The 17,311-nt window shown below is 35.0% G+C and overlaps 1 protein-coding gene across 4 annotated transcripts in view; it reads right to left on the reverse strand.

Annotated features, from left to right (window-relative positions):
* Nucleotides 1-1,463: 1,463 nt before the first annotated feature.
* Nucleotides 1,464-17,311, reverse strand: part of LOC121322267 (sodium-driven chloride bicarbonate exchanger-like) — a 48,735-nt gene continuing 32,887 nt past the window's right edge. Inside the window, exons 9-27 of one of the 4 annotated variants that reach the window (XM_041261971.1) lie at nt 16,478-16,635; nt 15,716-15,803; nt 13,315-13,461; nt 12,758-12,858; nt 11,815-11,989; nt 11,489-11,622; nt 11,036-11,281; nt 10,799-10,904; nt 8,918-9,079; nt 8,332-8,445; nt 7,906-8,067; nt 7,052-7,303; nt 6,238-6,306; nt 5,629-5,802; nt 5,296-5,418; nt 5,006-5,073; nt 4,511-4,621; nt 2,983-3,021; nt 1,710-1,796 (exon numbers count right to left, since the gene is read on the reverse strand). In XM_041261971.1, coding sequence (XP_041117905.1) covers nt 3,009-3,021; nt 4,511-4,621; nt 5,006-5,073; nt 5,296-5,418; nt 5,629-5,802; nt 6,238-6,306; nt 7,052-7,303; nt 7,906-8,067; nt 8,332-8,445; nt 8,918-9,079; nt 10,799-10,904; nt 11,036-11,281; nt 11,489-11,622; nt 11,815-11,989; nt 12,758-12,858; nt 13,315-13,461; nt 15,716-15,803; nt 16,478-16,635 — 2,403 coding nt within the window. In that variant the 3' untranslated portion in view covers nt 1,710-1,796; nt 2,983-3,008. Of the gene's footprint in view, nt 1,797-2,982; nt 3,022-4,510; nt 4,622-5,005; nt 5,074-5,295; nt 5,419-5,628; nt 5,803-6,237; nt 6,307-7,051; nt 7,304-7,905; nt 8,068-8,331; nt 8,446-8,917; nt 9,080-10,798; nt 10,905-11,035; nt 11,282-11,488; nt 11,623-11,814; nt 11,990-12,757; nt 12,859-13,314; nt 13,462-15,715; nt 15,804-16,477; nt 16,636-17,311 lie in introns of all 4 variants that reach the window. The other 3 variants (XM_041261970.1, XM_041261969.1, XM_041261972.1) reach the window with 3 other exon arrangements.

Consider the following 17,311-nt stretch of genomic DNA (forward strand, 5'->3'; position numbering starts at 1 on the left):
TTATTTTAAGAAAAAAATACTGAATAAATTAAGAATTGTTCATCTGTTTTTTGTTACTCCCATTGTTTTTTCTTCAAGACAGTTTAATGTGCAGTATTACGCTGTGTCTTAGATTAGTGATCCAAAACATAACAAGAAGAGAAACTGAATGTAAGAGCAGGTGGGTGACATACATTTGGCTGGCACTAAAGTTGACACACTCGTTGTTAGCTGGTCAGAATAACTTTTTAGCTGGGAAAACAGAAGTTTACTCAATACATTTAACACAATACAGAGCAATCCTTTGCATTTAATTAGTATATTCAAGTTAAAGTGTTTTTTTTTTTGTTTGTTTGTTTTTTTAAAGCTTCAGATGCTCTCATGGTCACAATTAATATTTATTTGTATATTTTATGTAGTCGGAGCAGATTTCCTGAAGTTCGGTGATTTACAATTACAGTTAAAGACTAGTAATAATGAAGTGTCTGACAGTTAAGTGTCCTGTTTAATTTATGAAAACATACTGACTATAAGCATACTATACAACTAAAGAAGCACAATTTGCAAGAAGGACACTTAACAGTCTATTCTAGTAGGCAGATTACCACTCACAAAACACACTAATTTACCCCAAAGATATTAATTTCATAATCTTCAATAATAATTTACCCCAAACATGTACTTTATATTATTCTATTATTCTACACATACTTTGTTTTTTTGCAACTACAAACTTAACAGAATTAGACCCATTGTTGTGTGCTGCACAGGGAAAACAAGACTAATAAATACTATTGCTGAAAATGTACAACCGCAGAGCAATATACCGTTTCTGATGCTATGAAGTGTGGTGTGTTCTGTGATAAAAACTGTTAAACAAATCTCTAGCCACACACGAAGACGAGCTAAACTACTAATGTTGGAACAAGAAAGATATTACGGTCAAGCATGTGAGATGGGGTGTAGTATTTTAAATTTTAATATAGTCTCACATATTAGTAAATCTGAACAGATGTTCTGTGCACCTTTTGGTTTATAACATGTTTGACAAAACTTAACCATAATTGCTGTAATTGTCATTACTGTGTAGTATATTGGGAAGGTTAATATCACAAGTAGGCAACACTATTATGTATTTAATAGTACATTTCATTTATGGGATTGCAACTTTAGTGTACTTTTACTATTTTCTTGTTAAATAATGAAATATGTCATCTAAGAACTGAAAATCGCACTTGATTCACACTATATGAGAATGATCGGTATTGCATGGTCTTTAGGAAAATGTGTATAATATATATATATATATATATATATATATATATATATATATATATATATATATATATATATAAAACATACAAAATACAAAATACATACAACTTTGTTTAAAAGTAACATACATTACACTGTTTATAAGCAACAGTTAACTGTCGTAGAATTAATGATTCAAAATGATTATCAGAAAACTTTTTTTTTTTTTTTATCAGCAGATATGTTCTTTTTAAATTGCTGGTATCATTTTACATTAACAGACACAAAAAATACATTTATTTTAGCAGTGACTGTATGTTTTCTTAAACATACAGGTACAGTTTTAAATATATTCAAATATAACTTTACACAATTTACCTACAGACTTACATGATAAAATGTACATACTGTAATGAGGCCTCCCCACTATATAACTGGCACACTTGTCTTTCATTTGAAAAAAGCAATGTAACCGAGAAACAGGTTATAGACACGTCTCCCTGTCAATGCCTTTCCCTGTCTCCGCTTTCTTCTCCAGTCTTCCTTCACTACTAGAGTGAAAGCTAGAAAAGAGCAGAAACATCCACTGATACAATATAAGGACACTTTCCCTTTTATATACTTAATAACATACCTCTCAACAGGTCAAGATTTTGAGGTGAGGCCTAAGTTTGAAGTTTAAAACCATCCATGCTGTATGTTCTAAAAGGATTGTTTTATTTTATTGCGAAAATATTGGTAACTTATAAGTTATTCATTATTTAAGATATGCCTCCCTTAACAGACAGTTGAGAGGTATGATGTGGGGAACCTTAGACAATGTCTATGAAAAAGCAGTTCTGTTTTTTAACCCCCCCCCCCCCCCCCCCCCACCACACACACACACACACACACACACACACACACACACACAAATGATTTAACACCAAAATCAATGCTTAATGACACATATTTTCATATTGATAGCAAAATAGATGTCATCTTACAGAACTGAATCTTCCACTAGCATTGCTGAGGCATACAGGAATAGCATGCTAATGAACTGCAGGTAAGAATAAAGAAATAACATCATGCACAGAGTACTTAGGGGTTATCAGAAAATGACAGACACTACATGTCACCTGTCTTTTATTTATAAAGTTTTAGGTGCATGCTTTATTAGCTGCTCCAAGTGAAGCTACAATATATACAGACCCAACACAAATTATGGAAACAAATGATTTACATCTCACATGTAGAATTGTACTCCTAAAATGTTCTTCTCTATCTTGGTAAGCAGTAAAACTGAGTATGGAAGGTGGGTGGGGGGTGGTTACTTGCTCACTAAATATCTTGGTATCCCTGAATTTAAAAATATCTCAGTTTTAAACTTGTGTTTTAAAATTCTTAGCATATTTTTAAAGACATTTTTCTATACTGGGCTACCAAGATATTTCGTATCTGAGTGAGGTTATCTGGCAACAAACTCCCCATTCCCAGTTGCACTGCTTTCCGGGACAAGGAGAGCATTTCGGGTTATCATTCTAGTTGTGATATGCCTTACTCATATTCTGAGGAGAGACCAAGATATTTAGTCCATAAAAGGTCAGAGATTCATTAGTTCTTTCCACAGTTTGTGTCAGTACTGTATGTATTGTTTTCAAACAAAAAAGGGCCAAACTAAAATATTTCATCACGCTGCCGTATGTCCTTTGGCAGGGCTCTATACTGAACATGAGCAGAAAGACTGTACAGGGAAGAGGATCTTACCTTTGGGAAATCAGCTTCTATAGAGGTTAGGAAAGGGAGCTTATGATAGAAATGGAATGAAAAATTAATTCAAGAAATGTGTTAATTTCATCCCATCCTTTACAATGAAAGGGAGAACACTATGCTATGCTATGCTTGTGACGTTAGAAAAAATAGCATCCACATACTAACTATTAAGAGTGGCTAATTACCTAATAACCCATTGAAAATATTTTTAGTAAGCATGTTTAATTAAGGCTCTAAACTAATAAATGAAACGTTTAAACCTTAAAATGGTTAGATAAGGTTTGCACATTTTCAATGAAAAAGTAAACTTGATTTGCTGTTTATCGCTACATTTCACTTAGCATAATGTATTCAACTATGGTGGTTTAAAATGCATCAAAATACTATAAGAAAACTGCAAACAAATATGAAAGGAAATGCAAGGTACTCATAAAACAGCACTTTATTGGTTTAAGTTTTAGTAAAATACAGTGTTTTTCGAATTTGTATCTTTCCTTACTTTTTAAACGTTTAAACCTTTACAGCCTTAATTATAATGGCATTGGTTAAGTATTATATCACCTTACGGCTCAAATGTTTTCTCTGCCTACGGATAGAATTGCATGAAATGTGTATTGAATCAGAATTAAACATTTTGTATGAAAGAAATGTAATTTGAATGCTGCGCAATTATTTATCAATACACTGGGTTACATAAACTATTTAAAGGCACAGCTGCTTATCTTTGGTCCTTAGCCATAGGATAGATAGATAGATAAATAGATAGATAGATAGATCTAGATAGATAGACAGAGTTAGATAGATAGCCTAGGTAGTTGTGGTAGCAGTAGATATCCACCAGGTGGTGTATAGACAAAAACGACATCATGATTCAACTGATTTTTGTCTTAATGATTCATTTAATACAGCATAATATACCACTGCCAACTACTAATTAAACTTGATACAGTTATTCTCTACTATTTGGTTTGTAAACCTATTGGTGAATTTAAAGGTAAGTAATAGAGAAAATGCTATCTCTTAAAATCTTCAATAGATTCTACTCCTCTCCAGTATTTTTTATTACTCCTTTGTGTATGGAAAAAAATGTGCTGTTAAACAGACCATAACCCACATTGAGTTTGGAAAGACATTTTCTTCAAAAGCTAAACGGCAAGTCCACATCAAATAAGAGAAATAAAATTGGGTAAAAAGAGATTTTAGTATTTTAAACCAAGTTTAGCGGCTGGCAGAGGCATGTATCTTAAAAAAATATATATATATATATATATATATTATTATATATTATATATAATATATATATATATATATACACACTTTACTACCCCATGGGTACTGAGATGTGCAGCTCAGGGTCAGAGCTGGGCTGGGCTGTCTCATAACTTTTAATATCCATTTAAAAAATAGCCTTATTATAAAATGCATCAGCATTTCCAAATTATACGCTTTACTCAGCCTGGTAATTTGATTATTTGTACTGCACGTTTTCAAAATAAATGAATGAAATAATCAAATTCAAAACCTTTTAGAGTGCACGTCTTTGTTTTTTGTGTTTTCAGTATTCATGGCGAGAGTCTTCCAGACAGACGTTTTGTCCATTTCATCGGAAATGTTAACCATTGCAGGATCTTCCCTGAAAATTTTTTTAAAAAACATATAATAAATATAGCACTTAAAGCAAGTCATTATTTCTGCCAAAAATACCAAAACAGACTATGTACTGTAGTTTACTAGCAATGGGGAGGGAGGTGCAAGCCACCCTGAATAAACTCACGGCTTGATTCACTTTGAAGCCCAACAACAAGAAGGAACCAGTGACCCGATCACTATCCTTTCACAACTTGAATTCTCTCTGCAGTTCCACTTTTCATCCAGAACATGAACAAACGCTACATGTACTTCATTTTGAAAAGGTTGCTCTGATGTAAAAAACCTTGGTATTGGTATATCTTGTGTGCATATGACATTCTAATCTACAAATTATTACTATTATATTTTAAAATACAGCTCGTCTTACTTGTAATTTCCTTCCAACGGCAAGTGGATTATTCCCTCGTCTTCCATTGCCAGCATACTTTGTTCTTCCTAAACAGAACAGTTAGTCCAACATTATCATAGCTGCCAATCCTGAATCTCGATCACACACTGCATGTACAGGAAGTAGCTTTTATATGCAAAGGAGTTAGTGGATTCCCTTTGAAAGGAAAAAAACAGACATGCAGTCTTACTGCTGGTCGTAAGATGGCAGTATACAAAAGCTGTATTTTCCTTGGACATATTCACGTATAGTATATGACACAAAATTACCTCTCGTTCTGCGTCATCTAATTTCTTTTTCTTACTCTCTGGCATTAAGTCATCCAACCAGCTCAGTTCTCGCTTTGTGAAAAAACAGTCCATCAGTTTTCGAATAAACACCAGTGCTAACACCTAGGAGAAGGAAAAAAAAAACAAAGTTAGTATTTCTGTAAGTCACTTTAAACATACACTGTATAATATATACTGAAATCTTATCACTGTATCCATAAATAGTTGAGAATCAAAAGCTTAAAAGGTAAACTGCACACAATTAAAGTGATAGCTTACAATTCTAACTTTTGCTTGTTCAGGTTATTTTAGTAATTGATTTAAAACATGTACCATCATTGGAAAGACGATTGCAGCCCTTGATGTCTTTATTACCCAAAGCAGGACCAGACAACTGAGCTGGATTATAGTGAAGAGATGGACTTTCCTTAAAGGAACATGTCGCAGGTAGATGAAATCCGGCTGGTGCTTGGCTGGCATCCCAAAGAGTTTTAAACGATCAAAGAACTGTAAAATAATTCACAAAAAGGTGCATAGGAAAATACATCACAAAAGAAGAAAAATAAAGTTTAGACTAAAAAAAGTTCTTTATTGAAGTGATTTTTATTTATTTTTTAATTTGATTTATATATATATTAATAATATATATATATATATATATATATATTTATATAGATATATATTATATATATATATATATATATATATATATATATATATATATATATATATATATATAGATATAGATATAGATATAGATATAGATATATATATGCATGTAAAAATCACATAAAAAATTACTTGAAATGAGCGTTCCCCAGCTTTGGTCTTCAGTTATTATGCATTGTGTGGTGGTATACACTGAAGAGGCAGAATTATTTATCGGGACAACAAATGTACCAGATGGAGCAGATCCAGTATTTTCATAACTTGAGATTTTACCTGAATGCCTCTTAATGATGATGCTCCCATGTAAAGGAACACTCCATACAGCACAGGCATTGGAATAAACTGGAAAAAAAGACATTATTTATGCTGTGAAAAGCCCATCTGCAGTATATTTAGAACACGTGTCTTGACTGATTTAATACTCAGAATATCATTTCCCCATTTTAAATGCTTTTAGGACAAGTACCACATATCAGGATGAATCTTGGAAATACCTTTTTTTATAAAACTTTAAATATCTGTTTCCTGCAGAAATTTTACAAGGTGCTTTAGGGGGTAAAGTCTTGCTTTCTTAGCTCTCGTCTGAGTGACAGCTTTCTTGAAAGTTCGCTAACTTTTCTTTCGTTCACTGCAGTTTCAATTCCTGTGCAGCATGTATTAGGATCCCACCAGACACCACCAAAAAATGCAGCTGGGTATGTGCAGCAAAGCAGTTTCATATTTCAGGTGGGGTTCTGATACCTGTAGCACAGGTGTTGACAGGTAAAATGGACTTCAAATAAAGTATGTAATGCTAAATCTATCAGATTACTTTTTTTTTTGGTCTTATATAATTGAATTAAAAAAAGACATGTGTTGCTTCCACTCTGGCTGTTGTCCCTATGGACCATTTGTGACAACTGTCCATCAACACTGTTACAGCATCACAGCCGTTCATGATTTGGAATCCCATTGAAAGAGAATGGCAGAGATTCCAAGGGTCATATCATTCTGTAGTCTTAAAAGCTGAGAACAACAGTGCCAACGACACCAGGATTTCTCACCTTGCATCTTTTAAACAAGACCCCCAACCCAAAAGAAATCTTACCTTCAGCACTGAGGTCATGAACACAGATGAGCCCATGAGCACAAAGATCATCAACCCAGTGAACCTCTGTTCCCGAATTCCCAGGAATTTGGGTTGCTCCCCTGGGGCTGAACATTCAGATTCCAATTTAAGGCTGTTCACATGGGATATGGAGAGAACAGTGGCTGCCACGAACCAAGGCAATCCCATAATGGAGCACACTCCCAGCATGACTCCCACTATCAGCAAATCGAGGTGGTACCCACAGCCTTTCTGTTTGAAAAGAAACATGTTTTTCACTTAAGTCCCTTTTGAGATGCACTAACTCATTCACAAGGGGGATCTGGGGACAGCTATCAAACACTACCGTGCTGCAGCACCCCCATACTGTAAATACAACTATCTAAATAGACTTTTAAACCTAAATCTGAAAAACTATAAAAATGCTGCCCTTTCATACTGGAATAAAAATGTAATATATAAACATTACGGGACACAATACAGTACTTTGTTTTCTGCTGTTATTGCAGCATACAGACTGCTGTGATTTTATAATTATCAGTCACAAAAAATGCACTGATACACAAAGAGGTAAATTTAATCAGAAATATCTAGCTACAATGCTACTTTTTCTATCAAACTTTTTCTATTAAACTAGAAATAGATGAACAAAACCCCCTCCCCATTTTTTTTTTGTAATAAGGGTTTTACATCAATTATTATTATTTTTTTTAAATAATGGGTTTTTAAATACTGTTAAACATATATTTGAATATATTTTTCAACAGTGACTTGATGAACTGTATATACAATCACACATACTGCTACATACAGTACACTTAAAGTAGGAAATACTGGATATGTACATTAAATACCTTTAATTTGTGTTCCTTTCTGTTTATGATGACTGCTGTAATCTGCTGGTCCATAAAGATTAAAATAGTGCACAGCAAAGCAGGAATCACAGACACCAATGCAGTCCACCATGGATTACCACCCAGGGGGTTAATCAACCAGCCTCGGTCATCTCTGGTAGGCTGAAAAAGAACAAATCACAATTAAAAACACATTGTAGAATATTAGTGATCTGCATAACAGCAATGACAGAAATATCGCCTTGCAGAGTATGTGTATTTTCTAGAGCTTCACTTGCATGTGTTTGCATATTAATTGATCTGTTTTCACTGTTACTGTATTACAGTTGGCTTTGTCGGTTTCTAGTCAAAAAACACAGAAGCAGGCTTAAACAATCAATAGCCATAATCATGTTGCCTTCCTTTTTCTAATAATGTAATGTATACCTTGAATTCGTTGGGAACCTGAAGTTTCGGTGATGGTATCCCTAGGCCATAGTCAACTAAAACCATAGTCAAGATGGTGATAAATACAGCAAAGTCACTGATAATTGACCGCACCTGGAGAAACACAAAGGCCATTTCTGTAATATCAACAATACAATTAACCAGTATTAATAATTAAAAAATAAAAAAAAACTAAAGGTACAATAAGCTTAAAGGTGAAAGGAAATACTGGCTTGTCTACCTGAAAATGTTCACTAGGGGGCAGTAGCATTCTATATCTACTGTGCACCTTTATAAAAGTTTACCGCAGCATTTGTGCATGGTATTTGTACACTATTCTTTACAATGCTTACTTGTGCTTAGCCATGCTTTCACTGTGATTTATTACACTTTGCTATGCTTTAATAAGGGAAACTTTTATAAGGGCAGGCTGACTTACTTGGGTTTGCAGGAGGATCTGTTTACTTCCAGAGCCTTCAATGATATGTTTAATACTAACTGAATTACTTTATACATTATTACTGTTAGGATTGATGTAATCTTATAACCTTCTGCACTTTTAAAAGATGCATAATATTTAGTATACCTTAGTGGGGAAATAGCGGCTGGTCTTGAAATCCTTTAGAAAGGCAGACATTATGACTGTCGAGAAGAAGAGGACAACACACCAGAAGAGAACGTCTGGGACGTAAGGACCATGGGGCCCACAAGCATTTCCCAGAAACTCTCCATGTTTCTCTATGCATGCCTACGAGAAACAAACAAACAGTATTCTGAGCACACATTTTAATGGAGTAGGTTCAGCAAAAGGCCAATGTGTACAAAGTGCAGGTCTCTCCATCATCATAATGCAAAATCTAAATTATTATTACATTATGTGTTACTTTCTCACAAAGAATCTCTTTGCAGTACTCTCAACTCTCTTTTGTTCAGTATCTTGCAGGACATTTGTAACAGTCTTTTGTTCGATTTAGACTGCAGTTCTGTCCTTAACCTAGATTTACCTAGACCACTTACACTACTGTCGACAAAAAAACAACAACAAAAAAAAAAAAACACTGTCTTCACAGACTCTGGAGGGAAGAAAAAATACAATTATGTTATCCTCTGTGTCATTTATTGTTTCTCCTATAGTCCAGTTGGGGATTTATCCCATGTTTACTGCATTATTCATGTTCCAACAAATGTTTTTGCATGCTGCATAGATTGTCACTATTTTGAAAAGATAGAAGCTGTAAATCTCGACTTCTGTAATACTTATAACAATGAGTTTCTATATTTATTTGAACATCAATGAATAATGTTTCCTTTTTTCAGTGGTGTAGCGAATTGAATTTGGCTTCTACTCCTGACTCCTCTGAAAGCATTAATGTGTCTTATATAAGATGTAAAACAAACAACAACAAAAAACAGCCTGTATCCCTATCTCACCCTCACTTTAACATATTATTAAGAGGGAATAGAAATGAGCTTAAAGGACTTTCTTCTGTCTGACAATTCAGTGAGCCAAACTCCTCAGTCAAGCCCAATGGGCTTTGTTCAGACTAACCGAATCTCGTGAATACCAGACAAACTGACCTGCAATCGCCTCTGCTGTCTGACAAAGTGAACAAGATGCTTTCAGTGCTGACTGTCTCTACCATTAGGCTACAGGGCACCTAAAAGGGCACTTATTGTAGGTTTTATTTTTTATGATGATTATTTTGTATTACTAATCCATTATAATCCACTCCACATATCGTTAATCTCTTCTCATTGTCTGGTTCCATCTGGGTGTACATGCTCTTGGTCATAGCTGTAAATGTATAACATGTACAGTATCTTTTTTGCCTTCTTTTAATACAAGACAACCTGATCAGCCACAGGCAATATTCTTAGTTTGCATTTGTGTTTTTACTCATTACCATGTCAAGTTGGAAACAGTGTGGTAGTGCCCTAATTAAAAGAAGACACCTTGTTAAACAAAAAATGATTGAAATAAACTTGCATTTCATTCTAAATGTATTATTACATTCAACAGAGATACATGGTATGTAGCCCCAAAAATACAATGCAGATAATTATTTATGTTTAAGAAAAGTACAGCATTTCAAATCTCTACATTTTCCGTCTGCTGCTCTTTCTGTAAATGCCCGTTCATTTGTTAATAACTGAAACCAGATTTTCTATGTACTTTTTCAGTTACCTAAAACATTTTTTTTTTATAATGTTGTATTCTGTGCTGTAATACTTTCCTTAAGTTCAGTACTACATTTCCTTGATTAGACATACTAAGAAGGGGATGACTAATAGTAAAATCAATTAAAGCATTAACTAGAGCAGCACTAACTTCATTTTAATATGCTGGTTAAACCTTTTAAAAGGTAGTTTCAACTTGAAGGGTCCAATTTCATTGTATAACACAACAACATATATAATCGGTCTGCGCATTAATGACACGCTGTTATTTAATGCATTGCACACTTACATGTACATCTAGAGACCCCCAAGTTACATCTGACACAGTGATGTTTTGCGTGTCCCAGTACTCCAGGGTGTTATTGCTTGGGTTTGTTGGCTCAGTACATACACATCTGCAGGAAAAAGCAGATACAAATTACAGGCAAGCTTGGTTTTACATAATACAGGGAATACATTTTACAGTATGTCCAATTTTTACTAGAACCAAAACGTTAGCAATTTTTTATTTTAATTTTTTACTTACGAATATTGTGTAAGCATCTCCAATTTATTGTTCATGTTGAACGGATACGTTTCACCAAGGTGAATCAACTTCTCTAGGGCCTCATAAATGAAAATAATACAGATAAGGGAAGCAAAAGCTTCTTCAGTGAAACGGGTTATGTAGCACACCAGGGAGCTTGCATCTGTGGCAACGAGGAGAATGCAAAGAAATGCCGTCCAGAGTCCTATACAGGTTCTCAGTGAGAGGTAGGACAAGTCATATTCTCTGCAGAAATAATAATAAATACAGTGCTTTAGGGATACTATGTATTTCAAAGAAACTATCATTGCAATGGCTTTTTTTCCATGCTAACGTAAATAAAAAAAACAAATATGACCATTTCTACATTTAAACTTGTAATGTACAGTATGGCATATTCAATATTCTCCATTGATTATTATTTATTTTGTAGTTGTAGTGCAATAGACTTACTTGCAGAATTTGAACAATATCTTTTCAAACACTAGGACCGGCCCAGTACTGCCTAATATTGTGAGGGGCTGCCCGGCAAACAAAGAGTAGGCTATTCCAGTCATTGAGGCTCCAAATAATGATTCAATAGCACTCTGAAAAAAAAATACAAACATGAATGGACAGCATGCATACAGTGAATGTTCCTTTTTTGAAACATCGGGGTCTGTTGATCTAAATATTACTGTTTTTAAAGTAAAGCACATTTGTCACATTTAAGTTCAATCATTCTGTTAGTTAACCCCAATATTTCTTAGCTTTTCAGAAAAGCGTGTGAAAATGCTTACTATGCGACCTTCGGTTGCTTCTCCCAGTAGCCCTCCGAACGTGATTACAGGTGACATACAAGCACAGTACAGAAAGAGGAACGAAGCCAAGCACTGCAGACTGAAGGCATCCGTGTAGTCAGACAAGTAATGTGGCGCTTTTCTTTTGATATCGAAATAGAGCCCGCCAAATATCCTGCAACCAAGAAAACAAGGCATTCAAATAACAGCACAAACAGTCACAATCCATCCAAATTAATTGGATGTGAACTTAAAGAGAACTGTCCATGCATAGAACAGCTGGCAGACTGGAAAAAAGCTGAGGGATTTTTTGCAAGTTGGCAGATGTTGGCAAAGTAACAGGAGTTTTTTTTTTTTGCTATGCTGCAAAGTCTAAATATTCCACCATGTTTAAGAGATGCTAAGGCACGTACAATATTAAAATCTGAAAGTCTAGTTTGCACTTACCATTAGGAAAGCAAAATACTAAGAAAATGGGAAACAAAGTAATTTTCTAAAGTGCATACTGTATGTTAGATGCACACATCTTAATGTAATCTGCCTTGAAAATGGAAAAAAAAAAGAACAAATCTGTGTAAAGACTCAAATAGCCATAACAAACCAGTCTAGACCTATTTTGTTAATATTTGCATGGCTGCAGTTAGAAGCATTGTTTTCACACAGATGACTTAAATGAATAAATCTGTTTAGATGCCATCAATTGTCAACTCACAGTGGTCTACTGAGATTCAGCAGGTGATATATTTTATTGCTATAAATCAGTTGGGCAAATCCTTGTGCCAGGTATTATGGCTTAATCAATAATCAATTAAAACAAATATCTCCCCCTCCCTTTAATGTTTTTCAGTAGTTCAAACAGCAATGGAACAAGAGAAACACAAAGCACTTGTAACTGTAGAGTGCATGGTGTTCCAGAGTGAATATGCTTGAAATGGTCACCTACATTCCAGTTCGCTCCAGCTCAGGCCCTCCATGACCTCCTACCTCCGGTTCTTCACCCAGTGCTGCTGTGCCATTTGGCACTGCAGGAATCTTACGTTTCTCCTGTTTTACAAAACACATTAAAATGTGGATTGTGCGTCTGCTGTCAATTAATAACTGACAAAAAGCTTTAGAGGGACAGCTTTGTAACTGGCAAAATAGTGGGGATTTATAAAAATAAAAATAAATCGGTTGTGCATTACAAAAATGTCCAATTTGCACATTACAGTCTATTGCCATCCTTCAGGTTTTACTGAAAAACCTGGGAGCTGAGACCAGTCGTTCCTCCAGACCTACATTCAGTAGATTTATTTCAAATCTGTCACCCTTTTAAGTTCCAACCTCAAAATTCAACTAAGATAAACTTTTAATTAAACTCTTGATGTTTTTTTTTTTTTTTTTTGTTCTATTTTTGTAAGTGTTTTTCTCATTACTGATGTAATTTAAGCTCTGAAGTAAATGCTGAAAAACCACCCTGAATAAATAACACTTTTAAAGATATCATTTACTCTTAAATACCTGAGAAGGGACATTTTTTGGTGGCTCTATTCTGATTGTTGGGTCCCACTCCCCTGGCGGAAGCACTGTCACTTGATCAAGAAATTCATCTATTCCAGCACCCAAGTCATTGCGATCTTTGGCTTTGTATGCAACATCATGGAAAACCTGTAGCACAAGGGAACATTAGAATTTGCATAGTTGCAGAGTTATATTTGTCACTTCATCAAAACCCATCCATTCATTTGGTTGCATCACTGAAACAGTGTATAAAAAATAAGTGGTACTGCATGGCTCTGAAACCCTTACTGTAGAACCTCTTTCTTACTTTGGAATGACGTCGTAAACACGGAATTTGAATATCATCCCAGTTCCCATGCACAAAAGCAAACAGTTACAGACAAACAGTGTAAAAAAAACAAACAACAAAACTGCTTTTAAATATGAATTCTGCTTTGCATTTTGATTGCTCTTATTTGTTAAAATTGGCAGCAAGTCAAAACTTCAGATCTGGAAATGTACCCAGATTGTGAAAAGCAGTTATTTTATGAGCAGGTGTAGTTTGGTTTTGTGAACAAATGAAGAAGAAAGGAACCACTTTGCCTTTCATGAAAAGAACATTGTAGCCAGCACAGTGGCACTAACATGCTCAACATTTGCATGCAGCCTTATTTTCTTCAGTTCACTTGATAAACCAAAGATGTGACTTCATTATCAGAAAACATAATTTTACTGATATAGCAGATTTTTAAAAAACTCCTCATCCAGGTCGAAGATAACAAACTGTGATAACATTACTTTAGGATTTTTACTGAAAAGAGACTTTTAAAAAAAAAAAAAATCTAGTTTTAAAAGATAAGCGATAAAGATATACAAATAAGGTACTTTTATGAATAAATGTTTAATATTACACATACATTCAATATTGTAGCTTGAAATTTTAGGTCAATATTGCACCTATATGTATCTGATTGTACCAGCTGACATCAGTAAATACTTATCTATCCATGCTCTATGTTGATAGTTAATATTGGCACAAAGAATCTGAGCCATGGTCAAACTAAAATTCGAGAACACTCTACTATTGCCCTTACAGAACTGAAAGTACAGCCTGTACTACATTAACAGTTTCACACTTTGCAAAGGCAGCTCAATATGTAAATTAATTCTCCTGTTACAGCATCAAGAACCTTGTGCCAATTAATCACAGCTGCATGTAACACCATGACAAGCATTGCACACATCAGATAACTTCCTACACAGGTCATAAACTGAATCTCTGAATCTCATCCACTCAGACCTGCTACAAAGGCAAGTACAGGAACTGCTTCAGTGTCATTTCAGAACTTCTAAAAGACTTCTGGGGAGTTAACAAAGTTTCATCAGCAAAACAAATAATCCTCAGAGGCTTGAGTCAAACACAGCCAAGCCAGTGTCCTCTATAGGCAGGTCAGGATGGTGTCCTCCTGGGCAGACACCTGAGCAGTTTGGATTGACCATTAAGACGCAGAAGAATCTGCTTTTCTCACAAAGTGCAACCTGCATCTCCTGAGTTTCAAAGGGTCTCCTGGTTGGCAGTGCAGTCTCTAAGGGTCTGCACTGCCAACCAACCTCCCTTCAGTGTTGCCAACTCCACAAAGCAGGAAGTCTCAGAGAAACCTCATAAAGTCACTAGATGTCACTATTCAGGCATTCTAAAGTCACCAAAAATGTCACTAGACAATTTACAACTCCTCTAAGAATGGCTTAACCATTAAGAGTAAACACCAATATAAACAATATTAAATGTATTAATGATGGTTGATCATGTTTAAAAGTTGTATATTTGTCTGGCTTATCTACCTACACAGTCAGTTAGATGTAATTGATTAACATTTACTTTATTGTAGCATTATGCATCACTTATCACTGATTTAGTGCATTGTGTTTGTTTAAATAATTGATGTTGTAAGCTTCCTCTAAACAAGGGGGCAGCAGCTGTAGTTATTTGCATTATGATTAGCAGGTCACTCGTGATCTCTTTGATGTCTTTTTTTATGGTGAATCAGTGCTAGACCTGAAAAGCTACCTGAGGTGGAGACAACTGTAACAGTAACATGCCTCAGCTACTTAGCCAATATCTGCCCAAATAAAATGACAAAGGTTTTAATAAGAAAATCTTATTATCTATTTTGTTGGGGCTTTATATCAGACTTCACTTTCCCTTAAAGAATATCATAGCAATTATTTTTATTTTGTTGGATGCTAAGTTAAAAGGTCTATAAAAATTAAAGTTTAATACTACAATCTTAACAAGCTAGTTGTGTTCCGGATTTCACCAACAACATACATGTAGCCAGAATTTAGAAATCAACAACTAATAGCACTAGTTGCTAGGTTACATCTGAATTCAGATTATACAAAATGTAATCATTGCAGTTACCTCATCAGTCATTAGAGTTGCAATCGACCTGCCAATCTCATGGTATTGCTGACCTTTTCCAAGTGGCCCCAGTAGAATAAACAAGAACCTTGAATAGAATACAGCAGTAAGGATAAATATCTACATGGCTTCTTTTACTCTTCCACCCCTTTACTATCCTTGTGTGCATTGCACTCATTCCTCATTAAAACTGCCTGGAACGCTCCTATTATGTAAGACTGGCAAGATAGTACAACCATTCTGTCTGTGGGTTCAGAGAGAGATTACTCCATGGGGTTGTGGGTGTGGGTGTGAGCTGCATTTGATCCCAAGCCCATATGACACACACATTTCTGCAACCTTTTCCTTTCCCTAAGGAAAGTCTCTGCATCAAGATATCTATTGACTATAAAGATAAATTAAAAGAAACAGATCAGGGGTTATTGGAATATCGTAGTATACACGTAGTAGTGGCAGTATAACCTCCTTAGGTTCTCCAGATTATAGAAAATACTTTCTAGCAAATTTATCACTAAAGATTCAGGCTTCCATCTTCTTAAAGTAGTATCCTAGTAATATTTATTATATATAATTTATTTTTAAAAGTTGCAAGACTATAGAAACATAAATTACTTTCCAAAGTGCTATGCATTGTAAAACGCAGCTCGCCACATTTGGTTTCTGTGGCAACATTTGTTCCGATATTGTAGAACATTTACTTTATGAATATGCTGATAGTATATCATATGGAATCCAGTTTAAACACAGAATAGCAAAACTCACCTTGTTGGAATGGGAACTTCAGCCAGTCCTGAAAGAAGGACTGCAGGAGACAAGCGAACAAATGCAACTACAGGGCAATTTAAACATTCAAGTTCGCCAACTAAAATATTCGAAGCTTCAGCCCCTGGAGGAATCTTTTTCATAAAGTGCAGGTCAACCTACAAAAAAGAGAACACATATCTTACTTAAAAAGGAATGTTGTAAAAATACAATAATCTTAAATGTTTCAAAGGCAAGATTTTTATTGTAACTTATCATAATCAAGTCATGATAGCAAGCTAATTTCAAGCAAACAAGTAAAATGTTGTACAGTAACTACCTAACATCACCATGAAGCACTAGGTCGACTGTCATGCTGCCTAATGGTTACTTAGTGTTCATTCAAGTGTTCAATTATCAAAGGATCAAAGTCTCGGCCCTGCCCCAATATGAAACCCTTAGAAAGCAACAAGGCCAGACAGTGAACATTGAACTGAGTGGCATTTATCTTCACAGCTAGCCATGGATATGCCTGAGATCAAGTAATGTATTTGGTATTTAGCAATTAGACTTGGCAGGTAGCTTTAGTACTCAAAGGTGAAAAATGGTTGACACACTTCACCATTGGAGGGGTGTTGGGTTACATTAAGCCCTTATGGCAGTACCCTCTGTAATGGTTAAACCCCTCTTCCCTATAGTCGCTACCTGATAAACTGCTCGACGTTGCAGATTTTAAAAATGTTTTTGCAGCAATTATGTGGGGATCCAATGCCTTTCAATGTGCAATTATGTCCAAAATTTAGGACCCCTCTATTTCATTCATATGGCTGTTGGTCCTGTTTTGGTGTACTGAAT

The sequence above is a fragment of the Polyodon spathula genome, chromosome 10, assembly GCF_017654505.1.
Source record: "Polyodon spathula isolate WHYD16114869_AA chromosome 10, ASM1765450v1, whole genome shotgun sequence".
Lineage (NCBI taxonomy): Eukaryota > Metazoa > Chordata > Actinopteri > Acipenseriformes > Polyodontidae > Polyodon > Polyodon spathula.